General features: G+C 44.4%; 2 protein-coding genes across 16 annotated transcripts in view; one reads left to right on the top strand and one right to left on the bottom strand.

Moving 5' to 3' along the window:
• The window catches only part of UBAP1 (ubiquitin associated protein 1), a 72,641-nt gene that overhangs the window by 35,720 nt on the left and 14,717 nt on the right, over nucleotides 1-22,204 (top strand). For 2 of the 13 annotated variants that reach the window (XM_067041311.1, XM_067041313.1), the window contains exons 3-9: nucleotides 2,364-2,488; nucleotides 6,330-6,534; nucleotides 7,044-7,118; nucleotides 8,188-9,111; nucleotides 15,783-15,965; nucleotides 17,070-17,171; nucleotides 17,785-18,926. In XM_067041311.1, coding sequence (XP_066897412.1) covers nucleotides 6,370-6,534; nucleotides 7,044-7,118; nucleotides 8,188-9,111; nucleotides 15,783-15,965; nucleotides 17,070-17,171; nucleotides 17,785-17,925 — 1,590 coding nt within the window. In that variant the 5' untranslated portion in view covers nucleotides 2,364-2,488; nucleotides 6,330-6,369 and the 3' untranslated portion in view covers nucleotides 17,926-18,926. Of the gene's footprint in view, nucleotides 1-2,363; nucleotides 2,489-6,329; nucleotides 6,535-6,995; nucleotides 7,119-8,187; nucleotides 9,112-15,782; nucleotides 15,966-17,069; nucleotides 17,172-17,784; nucleotides 18,927-22,204 lie in introns of those variants that run through there. The other 11 variants (XM_059072786.2, XM_059072787.2, XM_067041310.1 and 8 more) reach the window with 9 other exon arrangements.
• Nucleotides 20,170-22,204, bottom strand: part of KIF24 (kinesin family member 24) — a 70,979-nt gene continuing 68,944 nt past the window's right edge. Inside the window, exons 13-14 of one of the 3 annotated variants that reach the window (XM_067041307.1) lie at nucleotides 21,436-21,625; nucleotides 20,170-20,905 (exon numbers count right to left, since the gene is read on the bottom strand). In XM_067041307.1, the coding sequence (XP_066897408.1) occupies nucleotides 20,765-20,905; nucleotides 21,436-21,625 (331 nt within the window). In that variant the 3' untranslated portion in view covers nucleotides 20,170-20,764. The remainder of the gene's footprint in view (nucleotides 20,906-21,435; nucleotides 21,626-22,204) is intronic. The other 2 variants (XM_067041309.1, XM_059072763.2) reach the window with 2 other exon arrangements.

Below are 22,204 nucleotides of genomic sequence, written 5' to 3'. Positions count from 1 at the left end.
TTGACTGTAACTCTTTCCAGTGCTTCTTAGAAAATGCTAGTTCCAGCTTTGTTTCCAGTTAATCAGGGCACTAGCCGAAGTTAGACTCTAACTTTCAGTAACTTTTGAGCACCTGTTTCCATGGAAGACAGATAAAAGTTTCTACAATTAAAAAGAGGGTTGCTTTTGATCTCTATAATATAAAGCATTTTATAAGTGGCAGAAGGTTTTAGTGTTGTAACCAGAGTTTTGTTGGCAAGCTGTGATGGTACCTGATACTTTTTTTTGGTACCTCTGGTACATTTTTGTGACTTTCTGCAGAACCTTAGAAATGTGCTTACATCTTGCATGAGTACTGTTAAAACATTTTCAGGACTAGCTTTGCCATTTTAGGTAAATCATTTTGAATTTTAATAAATACTAATTGAATGTGAGTTAGTATGAGAGTTAAATACAAGAGAAGTGTAAGACCATGTCTTCTTTATTTATTCTCATTGAGCAAATCTCATCTGCTGGATGTTATGCTGAGCTTGGGGGGGTGTGGATAGGAATTTGATCAAATCCTTGATCAAAGTCTCTGGTGCAGGGTAGGGGGTAGTATAACGAAACAAACTATTAACAATACAGAATGGTAAGACCTGTTCTGAGATTGAGAAGGGAGTTGTTCTTAAGCTCATTCTTAAAGGACAAGACATAAGTAAATAAGGGTGGGAATGTGACAGGCATTGCCAGCTGAGAGAACACTTACAAAGGTATGACCAACTTGGAAACTTTCCTAGTGTTAACAGTTATGGTTATGCCTCAGAAAAATTATTAAATTGAACACAGTTGTGGATTTAATTTGCTAGCTGAATGAGAGAGAGTTAAAATGTTTTAATTGTAGCTAGAAGTTATATGGGAAAGAGGTAGATGCCTTCCCCACAAGAGTGGGAGAGGGGGCCTATTCTTCTTTCTTTTGGAGGGTTTCAGGTATATCAGAGCAATATCTATCTTGGGAAATGGGAATGATGACAAGATTACAAATGTATCTTGACCTTGCTTGATAAGTCTTGAAATCTACAGAGTTCTTAGAAGGAAGAGAAATCTCTTTATGGAAGAGGTGTAATTGTCTTATTCTGTCCATGAGCACTCAAGAAAATATACTAGTGTGAGACCCAGAAGTAAGCCTTATTTTACTAGCTGATAATATTCAAAAAGCAAAATTTATTTTATAAACTATGTTGCATTCTCCCTGATGCTTCTGCCAGTTAACCCCAAACCTGGTCCAGAAAAGAAATCATGATCTGATTTGGAGTGTATACCTAGTGAGAATCACATACAAGAACCACTCTCATTTTTGTCTGACCCTATAAATCGATGATAATGTCCCTGTCTTTCTGTATTATGCATCTGTGATGGGCAGAGAACATTTAGGGAGTTAAAGCAGTTCAGTTGTGTATGGTTTGTTTCTCCAGATAATCCTAGTCTGATTCCCATGGTCTTGTTTGGTTTTCCTTTTTTTCATAAGTGCTGTACTTCTTAAATATTTCCATATCTCCAGAATATAGCTTAAAAAAATCTAGAGTAGTTCTTTGTATTAATTAAAAAATGATTCTTACTAAAGAAATCCTAATCAAGGAGGTTCTTTTGTGAAGATTCTGTCATGAGTTCATCAGTATTTAATAAGTGCCTAATATGTACCAGGAAGTGCTGAGATTTTGAGACTACATCAGTGAATAAAACAGACTTAAATACTTACCTGCAGGGAGCTTATATTCCACTGAGCAAGACAGACAATAAATATAATTAAAAGGCAAATTACATATATGTTAGAAGGTAATAAGTGCTATGGAGAAAAGATAGATGATAACGTGGGATTACTGTGGTGAGGGTGTGGTAGTAATTTTAAATAGGGTGGTCAGAGTAAGCCTCACTTAGAAAGTGCCATTTGAGCAAAGACTTGAAGGAGGTGAAGGAATAAGCCATGTGAATATCTGAGGGAAGAACATTCCAGATAGAGGAAGCAGCCAGTGCAGAATTTTTGAAGTAGTTTTGACCATGTCATGGTTGAGGAACAGAGGATCACTGTGACTTAGTTCAGTAAGCCAGGAATTGAGGGCAAGAGAGGTAATGGGCGTTTGGGAGGACTTTTAGGCTATTATGAGTACTTTGGCTTTTACACTAAGTATAATTGAATATAAACCCTAATAAGATCAAGTAACCTCAATTAGGAGTTCCTTATCAGAGTTCTAGGGTCAGGAGAAGGTAAGCAGTCAGAGAAGGAACTCTAACTTCTAGTCTTAGCTTAGGATAGCATAAATTAATGTTGTATCCTAGACGTAAGATTATACCAAAACAAATAATAAGTTCTTTGCTGATATTTTGTACTTTATTTTTGATTGTAGGGACTTTCAGTTACCTTGATGATGTCCCATTTAAGATAGGAGACAAATTCAAAACACCAGCTAAAGTTGGTCTACCTATTGGCTTCTCCTTGCCTGATTGTTTGCAGGTTGTCAGAGAAGTACAGGTAAGTGGTAATTTTTAGTTAAAGTTTAGTACATTTAACATTTTAAGGAGTAAGAATTTGCTGTATAGTGAAATAGAAAAAAAAAATTCTCCTGTCTCTTATTTGTGTTTCTGATAGCTCCTGTTATCGCTTGGCTCACATTGTCTCTCTCACTCACACACAGGCGTGCGTACACACACGCACATTTATGTATGTTTATATATCTGTTACAGATCTTGTGTAATCTGATAGATTGTATGTTTCTGGGATTCTGTGCCTTGTCCAAAACAAATCCCCATTGCTCATCTGACTTGCTTCTTCCCCTCTTTCCTTCTCTCTATTAATGTCCTCATTACCTTCTTGGTCACTCAAGTTACATAGTATTTTCTCTCTGTTGTGTCTTCCCTTTGCCCTTTAGTTTATCCTTACCTTATTTTTTCACCTGGGCTATTTCAGTAGCCTCTTTAATGGGCTCCTCTGCTTACAGCATTTTCCTTCTATTTTTCATATTGTTTCTAGAATAATATTCCTGAATTTAAAAACTTACAGTGATTCACCAACCCTTACTGAATCAAGTCTAGACATAAGGTTATGGTCGAGTACCTTAGCTCATCATCTCCTCTATATGCCCTCCAAAACAGGATACTATAGCAATTTGTCAATGTACTGTGTGTATTACCTGTCTGTCCCATGCTTTTCTCGTGAGTTGTTATCCCCACTCGAAATATTCTTCTCTTTCTCACCATACTAAAAGCTGTCTGCTTGTTAAAAATTTATCTATTCTAGACTGCGCTTAAATGCTGTCTTCTCAATAGCTTCTTTATCAACCCTTACATCTTTAAATCTCAGTTATATATAAATATAAAATTACATCTTGAAAGCAGCAAATAGCCCCATGTTACGTGACTTCCTACACACTATTGACTGCCTGCTTTTGAGTGATGCTCTGCTAGGGCTGAGGGTAGAGATAAATGCCTTAATCACTTTCCTCAAGGAGCTTACAGTTTAGAGAAGGAGTTACATGGAAAAACAGAAAGGTACGCAACTCACCCAAACACTTCTTCCTGTGGCTCTAGATTTTTAAAAATACAATTTCGTGGCAAAGAAGGGGGATTTACTAAGGCATTTACCGTGTTACTCTAAAATGTATCCTTTGAAAAAAAAAAATTGGGAATTCCCTCATGGTCTAGTGGAAAGGATGCCGTGTTTTCACTGCCAAGGGCCCAGGTTCGATACCTGGTCGGAGAACTAAGATCCCACAAGCCACACAGTGTGGCCAAAAAAAAAATAATAATAAAATAAAATAAATAAAATGTATTCTTTGTTTTACCTTCCAGTCTTTTTTAGGGAATAATCGTAGTGGGAGAACTTCAGTTACATTTTTTAAATAAAAGTTTTATTGATATAATTCACATGCCACAAAATTTTCCCTTTTAAGGTATGCAAATAAATTTTTTTTAGTATATTCAGAGTTGCATAACTATCATTACCATCTTATTCCAGAATATTTTCATCACCTTGAAAAGAGACCCAGTGTCCATTAGCAGTCACTCCCTATTTTCCCCTTCCCCCAGCCCCTGGCAACCACTAAGTCTACTTTCTGTCTCTATGAATTTGCCTATTCTTGAATATCGTATAAGTGGAATAATACAATATTTAGTCTTTTATATATAACTATTCATAAATATATATGTGACTGGTTTATTTTACTTTAATGTTTTCAAGTTTTATCCATATTGTATGAATGAAGTATTAGTACTTCATTCATTATTATGGCTGAATAATTCCATTGTATTGATATATACCACAGTTTGTATATCCATTCATCAGTTGATAGACTTTTTTTTTTTTTTTGCTGTGCGGCTTACGGATCTTAGTTTCCAACCAGGGATCGAACCCACGCTCCCTACAGTGGAAGCACGGAGTCTTAAAACCACTGGACCTCCTGGGAAGTCCCCAGTTGATAGACATTTTTGATGGTTTCCAGTTTTTTGGCTTTTAGGAATAATGCTGCTGTGAACTTTTTTTTTTTTTTGGCTGCATTGGTTCTTCATTGCTGCGTGTGGGCTTTCTCTAGCTGTGGCAAGCCGGAGCTACTCTTCCTTGTGGTGCGTGGGCTTCTTATTGTGGTGGCTTCTCGTTGCAGAGCATGGGCTCTAGGCGAGCGGGCTTCCGTAGTTGCAGCACGTGGGCTCAGTAGTTGTAGCGAGCGGGCTTATTTGCTCCGCGGCATGTGGAATCTTCCCAGACCAGGGATCGAACCCGTGTCCCCTGCATTGGCGGGCAGATTCTTAACCACTGCGCCGCCAGGGAAATCCGTGCTGTGAACATTTGTCTACAGGTTTTTGCGCAGACATATGCTTTCAGCTTTCTTGGGTATATACGTAGGAGTGGAATTGCTGGGTCATATATTAACTATGTTTAACCTTTTGAGGAATTGCCAGACTAATTTCCAAAGTGGCTGCACCATTTTACAATTCTACCTACACTGCATGAAGTTTCCAGTTCCTCTACATCCTTGCCAACTTTTGTTATCATCTGTCTTTTTGGTTATTTATATACATCCTAATGGGTGTGCAGTGGTCTAACGGTTTTTGTTTTTGTTTTTTTGGCCTTACGGTTTTTGTTTTTGTTTTTTTTGGCCACGTGGCATTTGGGATCCTAGTTGCTGGACCAGGGTTTGAACCCACGCCCCCTGCAGTGGAAGAATGGCACCTTAACCACTGGACCTCCAGGGAATTAACCCTCTTACGGTGGTTTTGATGTACATTTCCCTAGCTACTAATAATGTTGACTATCTTAGATGTTTTTGAATACTGAATCGATACTCCTTTTGTGTATGGAGACTTTATTGGGCCAGAAGAGATAGAGATTTCCCTTATGAAGTTTTACCTTGTTCTGTTTCCTTGGTGGCTTTTTTATTGGCAGCAACAAATATTCAGTAAATACCACTCTGTGTGCAGAATACTGCTAGCAATATGATTTAAATAACACCTCCATCCTATTTCAATAGTCCTCATATTATTCGCTGCCTCATTGATTCATTCAGAAGGCTTGTTTGGAATCCCACATTGTTGCCATCAATAGGCTTTGCTGGGAATTTTCTCTTTGATCAGTGTGACGCACTAATGAGTGCCTGGTACTGTGCCTGTCATACTCATCACACCCACTAATAACGAAAGAGGAGATCAAGGCTCCAAGCTCCATTCCTGTGTGGGCTAGCTGCAGTGTTTTTGTTCTCTAATTGCAGATAGCTTCCTTAAACTTTGACTGCCTGGGGTCTCCAGTGGGGGATTTGGCTGTGGTATTGGTGGTGTTGGTGCTGGCTCCCTCTCTATCCAGAGAAGAGTCAGACCTAGAGCCCTAGACAGCTTGAAGCTTCCTGTAACTTTTTCATATTTGCCCTTGCATGACAATACAAACTTGAGATTTCAGATTAAAAATCATCAAAGTGAGCCAGTAAAACATACATAAACCTTTGCACCCAGGTCCGGAAAGTTTTCACTGAAATGGTGGTAGTGGCCACAGTAGTGGAGGGTGGCCTTTAGTGTCACGGTTTAGAGCAGATTCTGGTTCAGCGATTCACGGGCTGGAATTGCTGTGTAATAGCTGTGTAATCTTGTACAAATTTTAAGGTTATTATAAGGATTAAGTAAAATGATGCATTTATAATGCTTATTCTGGTTCCTGGTACTCCATAAATGTTAGATGATGTTATTATTATTGTACACTCAAAAATCACATTCTTTTTCACTGTATTATTTCTGCTGTTTTTATTTTTTAATTTTTAAAAATTTTAATTAATTAATTAATTTTTTTGTGGTACGCGGGCCTCTCACTGTTGTGGCCTCTCCCGTTGCAGAGCACAGGCTCCGAACGCACAGGCTCAACGGCCATGGCTCATGGGCCCAGCCGCTCCGCGGCATGTGGTATCTTCCTGGACTGGGGCACGAACCCGTGTCCCCTGCATCGGCAGGCGGACTCTCAACCACTGCGCCACCAGGGAAGCCCTCTGCTGTTTTTTTCTCTGTTTTTTTCCTATGTTCCAAGTATTCTACATTACTTTGGTAATTACAAAAAAAACAAAAAAGCACTAAAGAGGAAAGAAATTTATACCTGTTTGGGGGAGTAAAACTTCAGAAATCTGTGTTTACCACAGCCTCAGTTTTTGGTGGAGGAAACCAGTTGTGTAATTGGATTTCCTCCACAGTTAGAAGCAGCAACCTTTGCCCAGTGCTGTTTTCTCACTATTCAGTTAGTGGTAGAAAGGAAGCCCTGTGATCCCCCAAGTGTCTTTTTGGGGCCCAGTAACTGGCTCAGGGTGTGTAAGTGAACTTCTTGACATGTGTGTTTCCAGGCTTCTTTTGTGTTGTTTGAAGCAGAAAGGTTTAGGGATGACCTGAGGCACTTTATTATGTTTCTTCTACTCTAAAACTCTAGGCCTACTGTGGCTCTAGGTCATGGTAGGCCTCCTTCCTCTCCCTTTCCCCTCTTTACTCTTATTATTTACTCTTATTATTCAAGGCCTCCAGCCTTGAATGTGCACACATTGTTTAGCTTTTACTCTTTTCCACAGTGGCTGCACCAGTTTACACTGCCACCAACAGTGTGTATGAAGGCTCCCTTTTCTCCACATCCTCTCCAACACATGGTATTTCTTGCCTTTTTGATAATAGCCATTTCAATGGGCGTGAGGCGATATCTTATTGTGGCTTTGATTTTCATTTCCCTAATAATTAGTGATGTTGAACATCTCTTCATGTGCCTCTTGGCCATCTGTATAGCTTCTTTGGAAGAATGTCTATTCAGATCCTCTGGCCATTTTTTAATCAGGTTGTTTGCGTTTTGTTGAGTTTGCATTGTAAAATCTTAATTTGATTATGTCTAGATTTCTTAATAAGCAGTTTTCCTACATTTAGAGTACAGTCTGTTCATTGTAGTTTGGTAGTGGTTTAGAGCATAGAATCTGTTGTCAGATTGCCTGGGTTTCAGATCCAGGCTCTACCACTTAACAGCTTTATGACCTTGAGCATAGCCCCTGTAATGTTGAAAAAAATCTAGAGAACTAATACGTAAAAAGTGCTTAGAATCATGCATGGCACCTTGTAAGTGCTTAAATACTAGGGGCTGTTGTTATTACTGAGCACGGGATCTATTTAGGGCATTCTGTTAAGATAATGGAGACCTTAAGAGGGTCTAAAGCCCAGTTGCTGCTCACAGAGGCTTGTGATAGTGTTGGGGAAATGTTTAGAGGAAGACTAAAGCTACTTGTGGTCACATGTGCTCAGCATCAAATGATAGAGACAGACACTATGTAAGAGTTCAGAGGAAGGAATGGGCCACCAGGAAGGCTTTATAGAGGAGGCAGCTGAGTTCTTCCTGAGCCACCAATGAAGAATTCTAGGAAGGGAAATGGCCTGAGGGGAGAGAAGCAAGGGAAGTGGCAAGGTACATTTGGCCTGGTATGTAGGATTAGAGGTGGTGGGAGCTCTTTCTAGTTAATTTCTAGAAGTAACCAGGGAGCATAGTTTGATTAAATCAAGTAAGATTAGGAAGTCTTAGTTTTACTGAGTGGGGATCCTCCCATACACCTTAATAAATGCTGCCTTGCCCAGTTCTCTTGAGCCAGGGTGAGGAAGAAGTGAATTGGGTGGAGGAATTGGGTGGGGGAGGGGCAGCCACCTGGGTTCACACTTCCTTTCTCTGATATATCTTTGCAGTATGACTTCTCTTTGGAAAAGAAAACCATTGAGTGGGCTGAAGATATTAAGAAAATCCAAGAAGCCCAGTGGGAAGCGGAGCGCAAGGCTGAGGAAGCAGAAGCTAAGGTGAATTCTAAGAGTGGCCCAGAGGGTGACAGCAAAATGAGCTTCTCCAAGACTCACAGTACAGCCACAATGCCACCTCCTATCAATCCCATCCTTGCCAGCTTACAGCACAACAGCATCCTTACCCCGACTCGGGTCAGCAGCAGTGCCACAAAACAGAAAGTTCTCAGCCCACCCCACACAAAGGCAGATTTCAATCCTGCTGACTTTGAGTGTGAAGAAGACCCATTTGATAATCTGGAGTTAAAAACTATTGATGAGAAGGAAGAGCTGAGAAACATTCTGGTAGGAACCAGTGGACCCATTATGGCCCAGTTATTGGACAGTAACTTGCCTAGAGGTGGCTCTGGGTCTGTGTTACAGGATGAGGAGGTCCTGGCATCCCTGGAGCGGGCAACCCTAGATTTCAAGCCTCTTCACAAACCCAATGGCTTTATAACCTTACCACAGTTGGGCAACTGTGAAAAGATGTCGCTGTCTTCCAAAGTGTCCCTCCCCCCCATCCCTGCAGTAAGCAATATCAAGTCCCTGTCCTTCCCCAAACTTGACTCTGATGACAGCAGTCAGAAGACAGCCAAGATGGCAAGCACTTTCCATAGCACATCCTGCCTCCGCAGTGGCACGTTCCGGAATTCCCTAAAGCCTTCCACCCAAAGCAGTGCCAGTGAGCTCAATGGGCATCATGCTCTTGGGCTTTCAGCTTTGAACTTGGACAGTGGCACAGAGGTGCCAACCCTGACCCATTCCCAGATGCCTTCCCTCTCTGTCTTGTCTGTGTACACAGAAGAATCATCACCTCCAAATACCTGTCCCACGGTAAGCCTTTTATAAATTTATTTTATTTATTTTTGGTTGCGTTGGGTCTTCATTGCTGTGGGCGGGCTTTCTCTAGTTGCAGTGAGCGGGGGCTACTCTTCATTGCGGTGTGTGGGCTTCTCATTGTGGTGGCTTCTCTTGTTGTGGAGCATGGGTTCTAGGCACGCGGGCTTCAGTAGTTGTGGCACACGGGCTCAGTAGTCGTGGCTCGTGGGCTCTAGGGCTTAGAAGTTGTGGCGTACAGGCTTAGTAGCTACGTGGCATGTGGGATCTTCCCGGACCAGGAATCGAACCATGTCCCCTGCATTGGCAGGCGGGTTCTTAACCATTGTGCCACCCGGAAATCTCACGGTAAGCCTTTTAAATCCCCCTGAATTAAAGCTCCACAGATTTCTAAATTCTACCCAGCAGTTGCCACCCTCACATTCTTCTTTGCAAGGTTTAGGGCAGGAGGGGGCATGACCAAATTGACCTTGCTTACATTAAGTATATCTAGTTCTGTTTATTTTTCTGAGGACAGAGATTATTAGCTTTGGATCTAACCTGGTTAATGTTGGCTTGTTCCTCCCTGCATCTTTTTGGTCTTTTCCTTCAAAAAGATAATGTGTATCATGTGAATGATGTTTTCCTGCCTAATCAATTTGTTCTTTTATGCGTTGCCATGTCTTGTGTTTGCATTTTTAAAGGCTTTCTTTCTTTGTACCTTTTTCCTTTCTTAATTTTTTTATGGTTGCTTGGTATTCCTTTTATCTTCTCCCTACCTCCCTCTCCTCCCTTTTTCCATCTCACTCTGCCTTGAAGTTTGGCTCTTTTGTGTTTGACTAATTTGGGGTTATGTTTCTTCAAACTGGGCAGTACTTTAGTAACTGGGGCATAATTTGTATTGGAAGTTTCAGCAAAAGATAGAAATTTGTCATTTTTAAACCTATAGGTTTTAATCCTGCAATTACTTTTTTTTTTCTTACCACTAAAAATTGTGCAGTTTTCTCCAAAGGGAGGGAGAGGGGAAGGTTGGAAGTCAGATTTAGTGTTGAAGGGTGGATTGATACGAAAGTTGTAATTTGTATCATCTTGAAGAAAATCTGATTTGTCACACAAGAGAGATGCATATACAGGGAGGTTACTTTATTTTATGTGGTTGTTTCAGCCCCACAGAACAATACATTTATTGCATTATAGAACAGAAATCACGGAAGACCAAGAACCGTTTGCTACACCAGTTCAGATTTTTTAAATGACAGCATATCAAGACAGTATTTAGGGCCAGAAAGGAGCCTGATTGTATTAGTGGGAAATCTCTGAGAGACCATAATAAGCCTGCTATTAGCTGGTAGAAAAGATGAGCCTTGGCCTGCCTTACAAAGAGTGCAAGTTCCCAGCAGTGACATTCTTGGTAAATGATTGTCTTTGTGTGAGTGCTTCCATTGTCAGAGCTTACTGCTGCCTGTAAACTTCCATGGACCTGGCCCAGAGAAACTAAATAGAGTGCATAACTTCTCCTAGGATGGACCTTATCGTAATTCCTCCTTGGTTTGTGGTTGGACTTTGGTCAGCAGGATACGCCTCTTCGCTTTGTGACTCACTGTGTGCTTTAGAGGAATTAAAAACACTCTGAAAGTTTCCCCCACCCCCACCGACTTAGAGTGTCAGAGGAAACCATGCTTCACCCTGGCCTGGGGACTGACTGCCTTTGGGGGGCAAATATAAACAGAGTTGGAGTTCTGGTGATCTTTTAAGGAAGTCATGACCCTTACCTCCGGGGAGCAAAGCGTAGTTCCCATCCTGGCTTTCTATCCTTAGTTGAGTCTTTGAGGCCCATGGTAGGAACCATTTCCAGTGAGAGAAGCACTTCTCTCCAAGATAGGGACTTGAGGTAGGGGGGTGGTGATGGTGGTCAGCTGGGCTGTATACATCCTTCAAATAGGAACACCTAGGGAAGCGTTCCTGGAATTTGGTTCTTGTCGGCTATTTCAGGCCCAGTGTTTGGGTCTCATTTTTCAGATTTTGATTTCATGTTTCACTGTTTTATATAAACTAATCTTAGAAGTTGAGAACTCCATGGGATCATGTTAAGAGGAACAATCTTGTGATGTGCCTCATAGACCTGCCTGACCTATAGCGCCAGGGCCTCTTCCTGCTGCCCCTCAGCCCTTCAAGGCTCTGCTCTGCTCCCAGGTTAGGCTCATTCTGCCACTGGGTTCTCTTTCTCCGGGTGTGGATATATATTTCCCACTCTTTCAGTTACTTCAGCAAAATATTTGCCTTTTTCCTTCTACTTCTGAGTTCTCAATTTACTAATTTTGGCCAAGAAGCATACGAGTAGTGCCAGTTTGCTTTTAAATTGTATTTTAAATAATTTTCAGTACATACAGTCTCTTAGCTTTTCGGTGTTTGAATCTGTTGATCGTTTCTTATGTTACCATTGCTTTAATACTTACAGTAGAGTCCTTCTCAGAACATCTCTAGATTTAAAAAATGAGGGACTTCCCTGCTGGTCCAGTGGTTAGGACTTGGTGCTTTCACTGCTGTGGCCCCAGGTTCGATCCCTGGGTGGGGAACTAAGATCCCACAAGCGATGTGGTACAGCCAAAAAAAGAAGAAAAAGAAAAGGAAGAAAGAAATAGGAATCCTCAAAAAAGAAATAAACAAATGAAAAAATTTTTAAATAAAAATTTAAAATGAATTTATTTTTATCAAAGTACTGCAAGCATATTTTAATGAAATCAGGTAGCATTTGAAAGGCTTGTATTGAAAAACAGTAGCTCCCTGCCTCACCTCTCCCCAGTTCCAGTATTGCTTCCCATAGTCAGGCACCTTTGACCTTTAAACTGTTTATGCTGGGATTTATTTATCTCTGTATTTCTGAATTAGATGCTTATATTTTTCTAAATTTATCAATTTTAGACAGGTTTATACTTCCTGTTGCAGTAGTTGAGGATTTAGCTCTGATAATAGCCCCTTCTCTACCTTCTTGCTGTATCTCCCATCATATTTATATCACAAATTTCGGTTCAATTAATGTTATTGTTCATATTGTTATGATTGGGTAAATATTTATTACTGAGTTCAGATGGTATACTGTGGTGATGATGATGATTTTTTTGGCAGCTTTTTGTTTCTTCTAGTTTAACTGCCCCATTAAAAAATTCTGCATGGTTTCTTTGTGCCTGTTGCTAATTTTGTCCAAATGCTCCAAAAGAGCTGCCAAAGACCTAATGATAATTTTCTTGTTCAAATACATTCAAGCATGTTGGTTAACCTGTCTGATTTTGAGTCTTTTTTTTGTGTGTGGGGGGGTCTTTGTTGCTGCGTGCGGGCTTTCTCTACTTGTGGTGAGTGAGAGCTACTCTTTGTTGCGGTACGTGGGCTTCTCAGTGCAGGGGCTTCTCGTTGCGGAGCACGGGCTCTAGGCACATGTGCTTCAGTAGTTGCAGCGCACGGGCTCAGTAGTTGTGGTGTGTGGGCTTCAGTAGTTGTGGCTCGTGGGCTCCAGAACACAGGCTCAGTAGTTGTGGCACGTGGGCTTAGTTGCTCCACAGCATGGGGGATCTTCCCAGACCAGGGATCAAACCCGTGTCCCCTGCGTTGGCAGGCAGATTCTTAAACTACTTCGCCACGAGGAAGTCCTATTTTTGAGTCCTTGAATATCTAAAAAGGTCTTAATTTTACCCTCACATATAAATAATAGTTTGGATTTAGATTTCTTAGTTGAAGGTCATTTTTCTTCAAGAATTTTTAAGACATTGCTCCCTTAAAAAAAAAATTCAAATTTAAGTATAAGCTCCACTGATTCCTAGCAATACAGTGCTATTCTGATTTCTTCCCCTACTCTCACAAGCTTTCTTTTCATTTCTGGAGATTTGAAATTTACCAGTGATGGGCTTTTGTTCATTCATTGTGCTTGGCCCTCCTGGATCCAAAGGCTCAGCTCAGTTTTCAAAATCTGGTTGATGTGATTCGTTGGTTTGTATTTTCTATCTCTCTGACTTTATGTTTTACTTTCTGGGATATATCCTTGCCTGTGTATAACCCTTTTTTTTTAAAAAAATCTCATAATCTTTTAAATAAAATTTTTATTTTAAATTTCCAAGTGCTTTGTCTGACTTCCCTCTTCTGGTTTGGTCTTATGTTGGTGGCTTTGGCTTTCTATTCACATTTAAGAGTGAGGCACTAAAATAAAACAGTCAGAACAGGGGGAGTGTGTATGTTGGGGTGTGCTTGCTGATCATGAAGATTCACTATAGGTTGAAGGTTAGTTGGCTTTGAGGGGAGCTCTGCAAAACATCAACATGTGAAGGTCTTGGGGGCTATTAAAGTTTATCTAGAGAGTTCTGCTTGAAGGCTAAAGAAGGTGGGGAATACTGGTGTAGACTTTCTTAATCCCCTTTTTGGTTCTTGCACCTCACTCTGCCATATGCTGTGCTTGGTATCCTTAGTCCTTTTTGGCTCACATTTTCTAGAGACTTAATGTTCTGCCTCCTGCAAAGGTGAGGTGGGGAAGGTCTGCCTGAGGGTTTTCTGCTCTGATCACTGCCTTCATTTCTTGCCTTATCCCAACAGTACCCGGTGCTTCCAAATGCTGAACCCATCTCTCAGGGTCTCCAGGGGCGTGTAACTTCCTTGCCTCTGCCCATTACTCTGCCTCCATTAGCATTCCACCTTCTAAAATTTCATTGAAATATATTGTCCTCTGCTGTTCCCTCTTTCTCTTTGACCTTAAAAGGTTAATACAGTTTTATTTGTTTTATTATCATTTTAGTGGGTTTTGGAGGGGAGGAGAATCAGTGTCAATTTATTGTGTTAAATGAAAATCCCCCCTTTGAAATCCTAATAGAGCTCCACTTATTCAGTAACTGTTGATTAGGGGTAAGTTTCAAGCTCAAAGCCAGGCCTTAGGCATTTAGAAATGCATGTGACATGGTAACTAACCTCTGGGAGCTCATACTGTGTGTAATAAGTACTGTGCCAGCAGGGTGACAAAAATGCTGTTTGGCTATTGGTATTCTCAAGAGCCCAGGTAGAGCCTGCCCCTGAAAAGAGAGAGACAATCTTGGGGCCTGCAAAGTGGCCAGACGGGTGTGATGCAATTCCCATGCCCTGTCGTGTCTCCTGTAACCTAATGACTGAGCCCCACAATTGGACTGCCTGGAGTATGCTGTGGGTGAGAGATGGTTAAGCAGAAACGACAGGCTTTTAGGCCTGTAGAATCTTCTTGGTTTTCCCCAGCTGACTTGGAGGAGAGCATCTGGTTATAGCTATATAATTTTTTAAAATATATTTTAAAATATTTATTTATTTTTGCCTGCATTGGGTCTTCATTGCTGCGCACGGGCTTTCTCTAGTTGTGGCGAGCGGGGGCTACTCTTCGTTGCGGTGCACGGGCTTCTCATTGCTGTGGCTTCTCTTGTTGCAGAGCACAGGCTCTAGGCACATGGGCTTCAGTAGTTGTGGAGTGTGGGCCTCAGTAGCTGTGGCTCACGGGCTCTGGTGCGCAGGCTCAGTAGCTGTGGCACACAGGCTTAGTTGCTCTGCAGCATGTGGGATCTTCCCGGACCAGAGCTCAAGCCTGTGTCCCCTGCATTGGCAGGCAGATTTCAAACCACTGAGCCACCAGGGAAGTCCCGAGCTATATAATTTTGAACATGCTTTTAGGATAGCAGGCTCCTTTCCCTCCTCCCTCCCCCACCCCAGCCCCCTGCAAAAAAAAAAGGAAATAAAGAAAATTTTGTTGAAAAATTTTCCCTGGTTCTTCAGAGCTGGGCCAAGCTGTCAAACAGCTTGTGACCTTGTTCCCATGGTAGTTCTGTCCTTTGGCCTGGGAGTGAGCTGCCTTTTTGCCTTGGGGCTGCCTCATTATCAGAAGTGGTGGGAGGATTTAATCCTGGGAATCTGTCCACCAGTCAGGCTGGGGTTAGTAAGGTCCTGTAGCCAGTGCAGTAGAGGCAGGGCCCTAGAGACCACAGTCCAGTCCTTGAGGGCACAGCCTAGAGTGGGTAGTAGTCCTTCAGTCTTGGCTCCGTACGACAGTGGCTGCTGCAGGGAATCAAAGCATAGTGCATGGTGTGGGGCAGAGATGGGAGTGCCCTCAGAGCACGGGAGCCCTGAGCTGGCCAACTGTGGGAATGGCGCTAGCAGTCTCTGCCCAGCCAGCGATAGTAGAAGTGAGGATGGACACATTACTGGCAGAGTCAGTCCAGAGTGGGGGTGTTTGAGGTTACTGATCCCTTTAGGACTCAGATACGGCAGCCTAGGAAAGGGATAAAGGAGCCCTGGAGAGAAATAACAGCAGCCAGCTTGGGCATCAGTCCCGAATGTAGTTTTCAGAACTTCTTTCTCCACCTCAAGCCCAGGAGATTTGGGCATGGAAGGGCATGTGGCTCTTGTGGTGCTTCCTCACTCTGCAAGGTGGGATGAAGGCAGAGGACAGCCACAGTTGCAGGTGTCTTCCCAGTTTTTCTCTCCCTCAGCTGGAGCTCCCCTATCACTCTTCAGTCTTCTTCAGGATGTCTGGCCAGAAACCTGGCCCTTTTTGCAGGCAGGTTGCTTGACTGGGAGGTTTTATTAGATCAGAAATGACAAGCCCCTGGATTGGGCTACCTCAGTGACTTGTCTTCCGGGGCCCATGTCTTTCTTCTTGCCTTAATCCTTTTGTTTCTTTTCTCCACCACCAGGTCACACCTCCTAATCTCTCAATGTCACAAGTGCCCAACACTCCCAGCTGTCCCCAGGCTTACTCTGAACTGCAGACTCTGTCCCCCAGTGAGCGGCATTGTGTGGAGACGGTGGTCAGCATGGGCTACTCATATGAGTGTGTCTTGAAAGCCATGAAGAAGAAAGGAGAGAATATTGAGCAGGTGAGCGGTTAGTCAGCCATGGGGCAGGGCGGGGGTAGGAGAGAGGTCCCACATCTCTGGAGCTGGAATAGTGTCTTGCCTTTATCCTAGAGTCCCTCAGACTCACAGCACCATTGTCTTTTCCTGTGACTTGAGGGGGTTGGGCAGGACTCAGGGTGCTTTGTTGGGCAAACCAGCAGCCTCAGCAGCAGTGCTTCTGCTTTGGGGGCTGCTCTGGGACATAGGCTGAAGGAGAGCTTTGAGAGCATTGGAGATGTTGACTGTTACCCAGTAATCCCCTTCTCTGCTTCTCCTGAGACAGCATTCTAGGCTCAAGGTGTGGTCAGTTGTCTTCTTCCAGAAATGTTTATCCTGTCAGGACTGCCCAGGAAGTTCCAAAAGAGAGTACTGGAGTCCTAAACCTTGGGGGCACTTTCTGACTTGGGTGGTTTCTTAGAATATCTTGGGACTTCCCTGGTGGCGCAGTGGTTAAGAATCTGCCTGCCAGTGCAGGAGACACGGGTTCGAGCCCTGGTCCGGGAAGATCCCACATGCCACGGAGCAACTAAGTCCATGCACCACAACTACTGAGCCTGTGCTCTAGAGCCCGTGAGCCATGACTATTGAGCCCACGTGCCACAACTACTGAAGCCCATGTGCCTAGAGCTCGTGCTCTGTGACAAGAAGCCACTGCAGTGAGAAGCCCACGCACCACAACTAGGGAGAAAGCCTGTGCGCAGCAATGAAGACCCAGTGCAGCCAATGATGATAATAATAATAATAATAAATATAAATAAATTTAGAAAAAAGAAAAAATTCACCGTTAAAAAAATATATATATATACTGCCTAGGCTGTGGAATTGACATCAGCTGGGAGATGTGAGTCAGCCGTGACAGGAACTCCTTTGAAAAATGGCTATGCATGTTTAGAAGGGTGTACCTATCAACAGATAGTCACTGAGGTACTCCTGTGTTGGACACAATTCAAGGTACAAAATCAAGTCCTATCTAGGATCTAATAGCCAAGGTGGGAAGCAGATGTCAACACATGTTGGTTTGTGTTAGACTTTTGGGAAGCACAGACAAGAGTGGCAATAGGTGCTTAAACCTTTCTCTTTTCTTAGATTCTCGACTATCTCTTTGCACATGGACAGCTCTGTGAGAAGGGCTTTGACCCTCTTTTAGTGGAAGAGGCTCTGGAAATGCAGCAGTGTTCAGAGGAAAAGGTAGGAACCTTCATGCTTCACGGGAACCCTCTGGAAAGAAGGGACAAAGTAGTCTGTCTTGGGGGTCCTCCTGGACTACAGCCTTCATCCCTTCCAGTGACTGTAGGCAGAGGTAGTTGAAGCACAGAATCTCCTATGTCCAGACAGGCATTTGGCTAGTTTGGCTCAGATAAAGTATAGGGTTGAAGACTATCTAGAATCCCAGGGAAGCGACGGGAAAAATGACCTGGGCAAAAAGCCATACTTTTGGATGTTGGGGGAGATTGCTAGTCACTTCACCTAGGCTGCTCACCAGAGAGCAGCCATTTCTGGGTTCAGTTATCCTGCTGGGTGGGAGCACAGATGTGGATGGTGGGACCTGAATGAAGGTCAGCAAGGTTTGGGACTGGGCATGGCTCCTTATGGACGATTGGCCATGGCATCAGCCTGTCTTCCTCCACAGCCTCGCTTCTTCTACGGCCCTCCTCTGCTTGCTAGGGGACCTCAGAGAGGCTCATGAGGCTCTGGCAAAGAACGCTCCCCCAAGCAGCCCCCTTACACACATATTCCTCCACTCAGCTGTGCTGTGTGGCTGGACCCCTTTCTTGAGTCTGTATTCTCTTATTTCCCTTAGATGATGGAGTTTCTTCTGTTAATGAGCAAATTTAAGGAAATGGGCTTTGAACTGAAAGATATTAAGGAAGTTCTGCTATTACACAACAATGACCAGGACAATGCTTTGGAAGACCTCATGGCTCGGGCGGGAGCCAGCTGAGACCAGGCCCTACCTAGGCCCTGTCACGGAGCCCCCCTCTGCCGAAGGCCCTGAGGAGACCACCTGTGGGGAAGAAGGGTCACACTTCCGGATTTTCTTTTGGGGGTGGAAGGTCAGGTGTAGAGACTGTGCTTGCCAAGTCTCTATGAGCCTAGGTCCTGAGCTGGGGAGAAAGTGGGAAAGATTTGGGTGTGCAAATGCCCCCAGAACTGTCCCGGCTCCTTCCATAGTAAAAGTATTTGTATTCTGAGAAGTGTCCTTCCCACCTTGGCCATCCAGAGAGACTTCTCTGGTCTTTCTGGGGTCTATATGGCCTCAGCTGAAACCTGGCCCAGCTGCCAAAAGGAGTTGGGGAGAAGGAGGTGGGAGGGCCAGACTCAGTGCTGCTTTGGGGCTAGATGTTTCCCTTCTCTGCAAGGGTGGACTGACCTCTAATCCAAGTTGAGTGCAATTGAAAGGTTCTTCCAGGGTTTTGTTTTTTTTCCCCTTTTAACGACGTCACTTAGTGTTACACTGGTTCTGCAATGTCTCTGAGGTGCAAAGAATGCCCTTTTCCCATTGGGGCCCTGGGTTTGCCTTTTCTGCCAGGCAGTTACCATACTTCCCTGCCCCAGCCTGTTTCTTTTGGCCTGGTTTGGACCACAGTCTTCTGCTACCTGAGATTTTAGAGCCCCCTGCTCTAGAAAACAGTTGTCAGTTTAAGAAATCATCGGCCTCTTCCTAGCACATCAAGTGGGGAAGAAAGGCTGTGATTTAGTCACCCAGCACTAACTCCACCTCAGTTCTCCCTAGAGAACAGCCTCTCCCCCCTGCCCCTTGCTCTAGGATGACACAATGAATAACACCTAGTCATAGAAATCAGTCTCTTTGGTTTGTTTTGTATTATGTTGTACATCATTAAAGATCTAAATACAAAGGATATACAGTCTTGATGAATCTAAAGTAATTTGCTAACTATTTTGATTCTTCAGAGAGAACTACTAATAAAAATCTAAAAGGTATATCCTGCTGTGATAACTTCTTTATTGCCAAGGACTGTTGTACTGCAGGGTGGAGGTGAGTGAGTGGTAAAGGGATTTGCTGGGGGTGGAACAGGAGGGATAACCATTTTCTGTCATTTCAGTACTTTCTTCCAACGCCTAGGCCCACGGGACCCAGGAGCTGGCCCCCCCAGTCTGTCCTGGTAAAAGGCAGGTGTGTAGACAAGGGTCTGTTTAAACTTGACCTAGCCCAGTCTCTGGGTCAAGGACATAGACATATGCCTTCCTGCAAGACTGACTGTGGCAGTGAGACAGGCTGGGCCTTCAGGGGAATCACTCAGAAATGAGGAACAAGCCCGTTGTCCTCTGAGCAGCATCATGCATAATTAATTATGTGTTCCACAGGCACGACTGGGATTCAGACTGCTTTACTAGCTCTCAGTAGTGCTGATGGTTCTGATGGCACTAGATTTATCCCTAGAGTTTCTTGTCCTTATACTTAATACTGTCCCACAGTCCCTCTTGTGCTCTTGGCTTGGATGGGTCTCTACTTTTTTTTTTTAAGTGATCACCTGAGGAGGCGGGTATACAGAACCTTTGGGCTGGGAAGCACCAAGCTGGAAAGAGGCTGCCCTCTGGTGGTCAGATCAGGCATGGCCATTGTCTCAGAAAGCCCCTCTTCTGGCCTTTAAAATTAATTAAACCCTTCTTTTAAAACCTGTAAAAGTTATCCCTTACCTGTAGGAAATCAAAGTTTCATACCAAAATGGTGTCAGGGCCAAGGGCTTTGACATAAATTTCAACTTGATCCAGGGTGGCCTTGGTTAAGTGATGGGCCACCTGGAGGCCACTCGGTATTTCTTAAGCTTCTTTCTGCTAAAAAGATGCAGAAAGAACGCACATGAAGGTGTGCGTGTATGTGTGTAGAACTGCTTTAGAGCCTCAGACTACTGACCAGAGCACTCAGTGCCAAGACCCTGAACACAGGCCATTGAGGGGGGAGCAGATGGCCAGGGCAGTCCCGGATGAGGGTAAGGCTAGGAGACAGACTTGCCTGAGATACTGCAGCTCTTCCAGTATTCCGTGAGGGAGCGTGGGGGTGAGGATTCACCGACAGGAGGCAGGAGCATGACGCAGGTGGATGGTCCCAGCACAAGGTAGAGATCGGAAAAGAATAATGCAGTGACGCGAGCACCCTCTTCTGTCTAAATACTGGATTGCAGGGAGGGAGGGGAACTGGAAGTATAAAGCCTGTCCCACATCTGCTGTTATTAAAGACATCAAGGTTTATTCATTTTACATTTTCAAAAGCTAACTAAAGTCCCAAATCAATCTCCAAGGGCTGATGGGGCAGAGCTCACCCTCCCCTGCCCCACTAGCACCAATGTTTTTGTTTTTGACCAAGTCCTGGAGAAAGGCACAGAATCCAGCTGATAAAACCTCTGGGCTCAGCATGTTATCCTCCCTAGCTTGTGACCTCAACACAACCTCTAGGTTACTACTGACCATCCCCCCCATCCACTGATCCCCAAATTTAGAAACATCTACAGGGTTATTAGACCTGTGTTTCCACAGGCAAGGGGTCAGTAAAGGCAAATCCTCCAGCCCCAAAGAAAAGGGAGGGGCCTATTAAGTTTTTCAGGCTGATCTGTCCTTCCTTACAGATGCTCCTGTGCTTAGAATTGAGGGACAGATGCTTGGCCCTGAGAGAAGGGCTGGGACCCAGCCAAGGCCACGTGTGGCTAGGGAGAGGCCAGCATGGGCAGGACCAGGGAGTGGGTTCTGATATCTGTAGGGGGACCTGGCAGAGGCCCCTCCAGCTCTTGAGAGCCCCCAGCCACCGCATACTGGATCTTGTTCTAAGACACCGCTGTCCTCTCAGGGGCCGCAGCTGGCCTGTGGCAGGCCAGGTATAGCTGCAGCTGGCTCCTCAGACTCTGGATGCACTTGGACTTCAGAGCCATGATTTCATCTAACTGGGTCACAAAATCTTCAAAATCCTGGAAAGGAAACAAAGGACAAGTGGAGCTTTTGCTGTTGCTGCCAGATCGGCTTTTCTAGTCCCTTCTCTTGTATGAAGATTTCAGAGCCCAGGCCCTTCCTCCAGCTGGAAAATCTGCAGGACAGTCACCATGGCACAGGGCGGGACCACTTCTCTACACAGAGAGGTATTTTGCAGGGCTGAAGGGTGGTTTCGTAGAAGTACCTCTGGTCTGCATAAGGCAAGTAAGTCACTGTTAACCATCACAGGGAGGGGCACCGACAAGCCACTAGGAGGGCAGAATGGCAAAGAACAGAGACTGGAAACATTTTGGCCTGGGAATGGGGAATGTAGCACCATCTCCCACCTGTCCTTGCACACCCTCAAGGCAACTCGGGTGGCAAGAGCAGGTCCAAGGCCTCAACAAGGTTAGAGTGTGACAGCAGACCCTTTCTGCACACACAGCTACAGCAAAAAAAAAAAAGATGACTGTCAAACTAGCTGCGGGCTAATCCCCAACAACCCGAGGGTCCGGCCAAGACCACTTACATTAGGAGCCAGCTGGCTCATCAGGGTCTCCTCCTTGAAGCCCAGCTTGGCCATTTCATCCAGCTGTTCCTGGTGTGCTTGGATGAGTACCTGCCTGGGAACCAGAGGGGATGCTGTGGTCCTCCGGGCCTCCCATCTCTCCTGGGCAGCTTTCTGGAAGTGAGCCTCATTTCCAGGCCAGGAGCTGCTTCTGCCCAAAGAGGCCGAGGCTGTGACCAGAGCCAGCTCCCCAGCACCTCCTGCCCCTCACCCGTTCTTTTCAGGCCTTGTCAAGGGGCTAGGGGGTACACTGAGGCACAGGGCTGGATGCTGCTTCTCAGGAGCTGCCCACATCTTCCCTGCAAGAAAGCTCAAGGCTGTGCCACTGCAGCTGGCACACTTGACACAAGGTAGCCTGCCACCTAGCCTGCTGTGATTTCTACTTTCTTTGGGGAGTCCAGGGACCAAAGCAAGGGGGTTTGAGCTAAAAGCTGGAGGATCTGCCTTCTCGTCAGAAGAATCCAGCTGATAAAACCTCTGGGCTCAGCATGTTATCTTCCCTAGCTTGTGACCTCCAAACTCTAGGTTACCACTGACCATCCCCCCATCCTCTGATCCCCAAATTGAGAAACATCTACAGGGTTATTAGACCTGTGTCAGACTCCACTGATGGATAGAGACCACGGAAACAGCGAGACTGTCCACCTTATAGAGGTGGGCTCTTCCGCTGCACATCCCTACACGCCCTTCTCTTCGCCCAAGGCCCAGGCCTAAGCCCCAGTGAGCATCT

This window comes from Kogia breviceps, chromosome 8, assembly GCF_026419965.1.
Source record: "Kogia breviceps isolate mKogBre1 chromosome 8, mKogBre1 haplotype 1, whole genome shotgun sequence".
In the NCBI taxonomy this organism is placed as follows: domain Eukaryota; kingdom Metazoa; phylum Chordata; class Mammalia; order Artiodactyla; family Physeteridae; genus Kogia; species Kogia breviceps.
The sequence above is the reverse complement of the archived record's forward strand: the minus strand, read 5'-3'. Positions and strand labels throughout refer to the sequence as shown.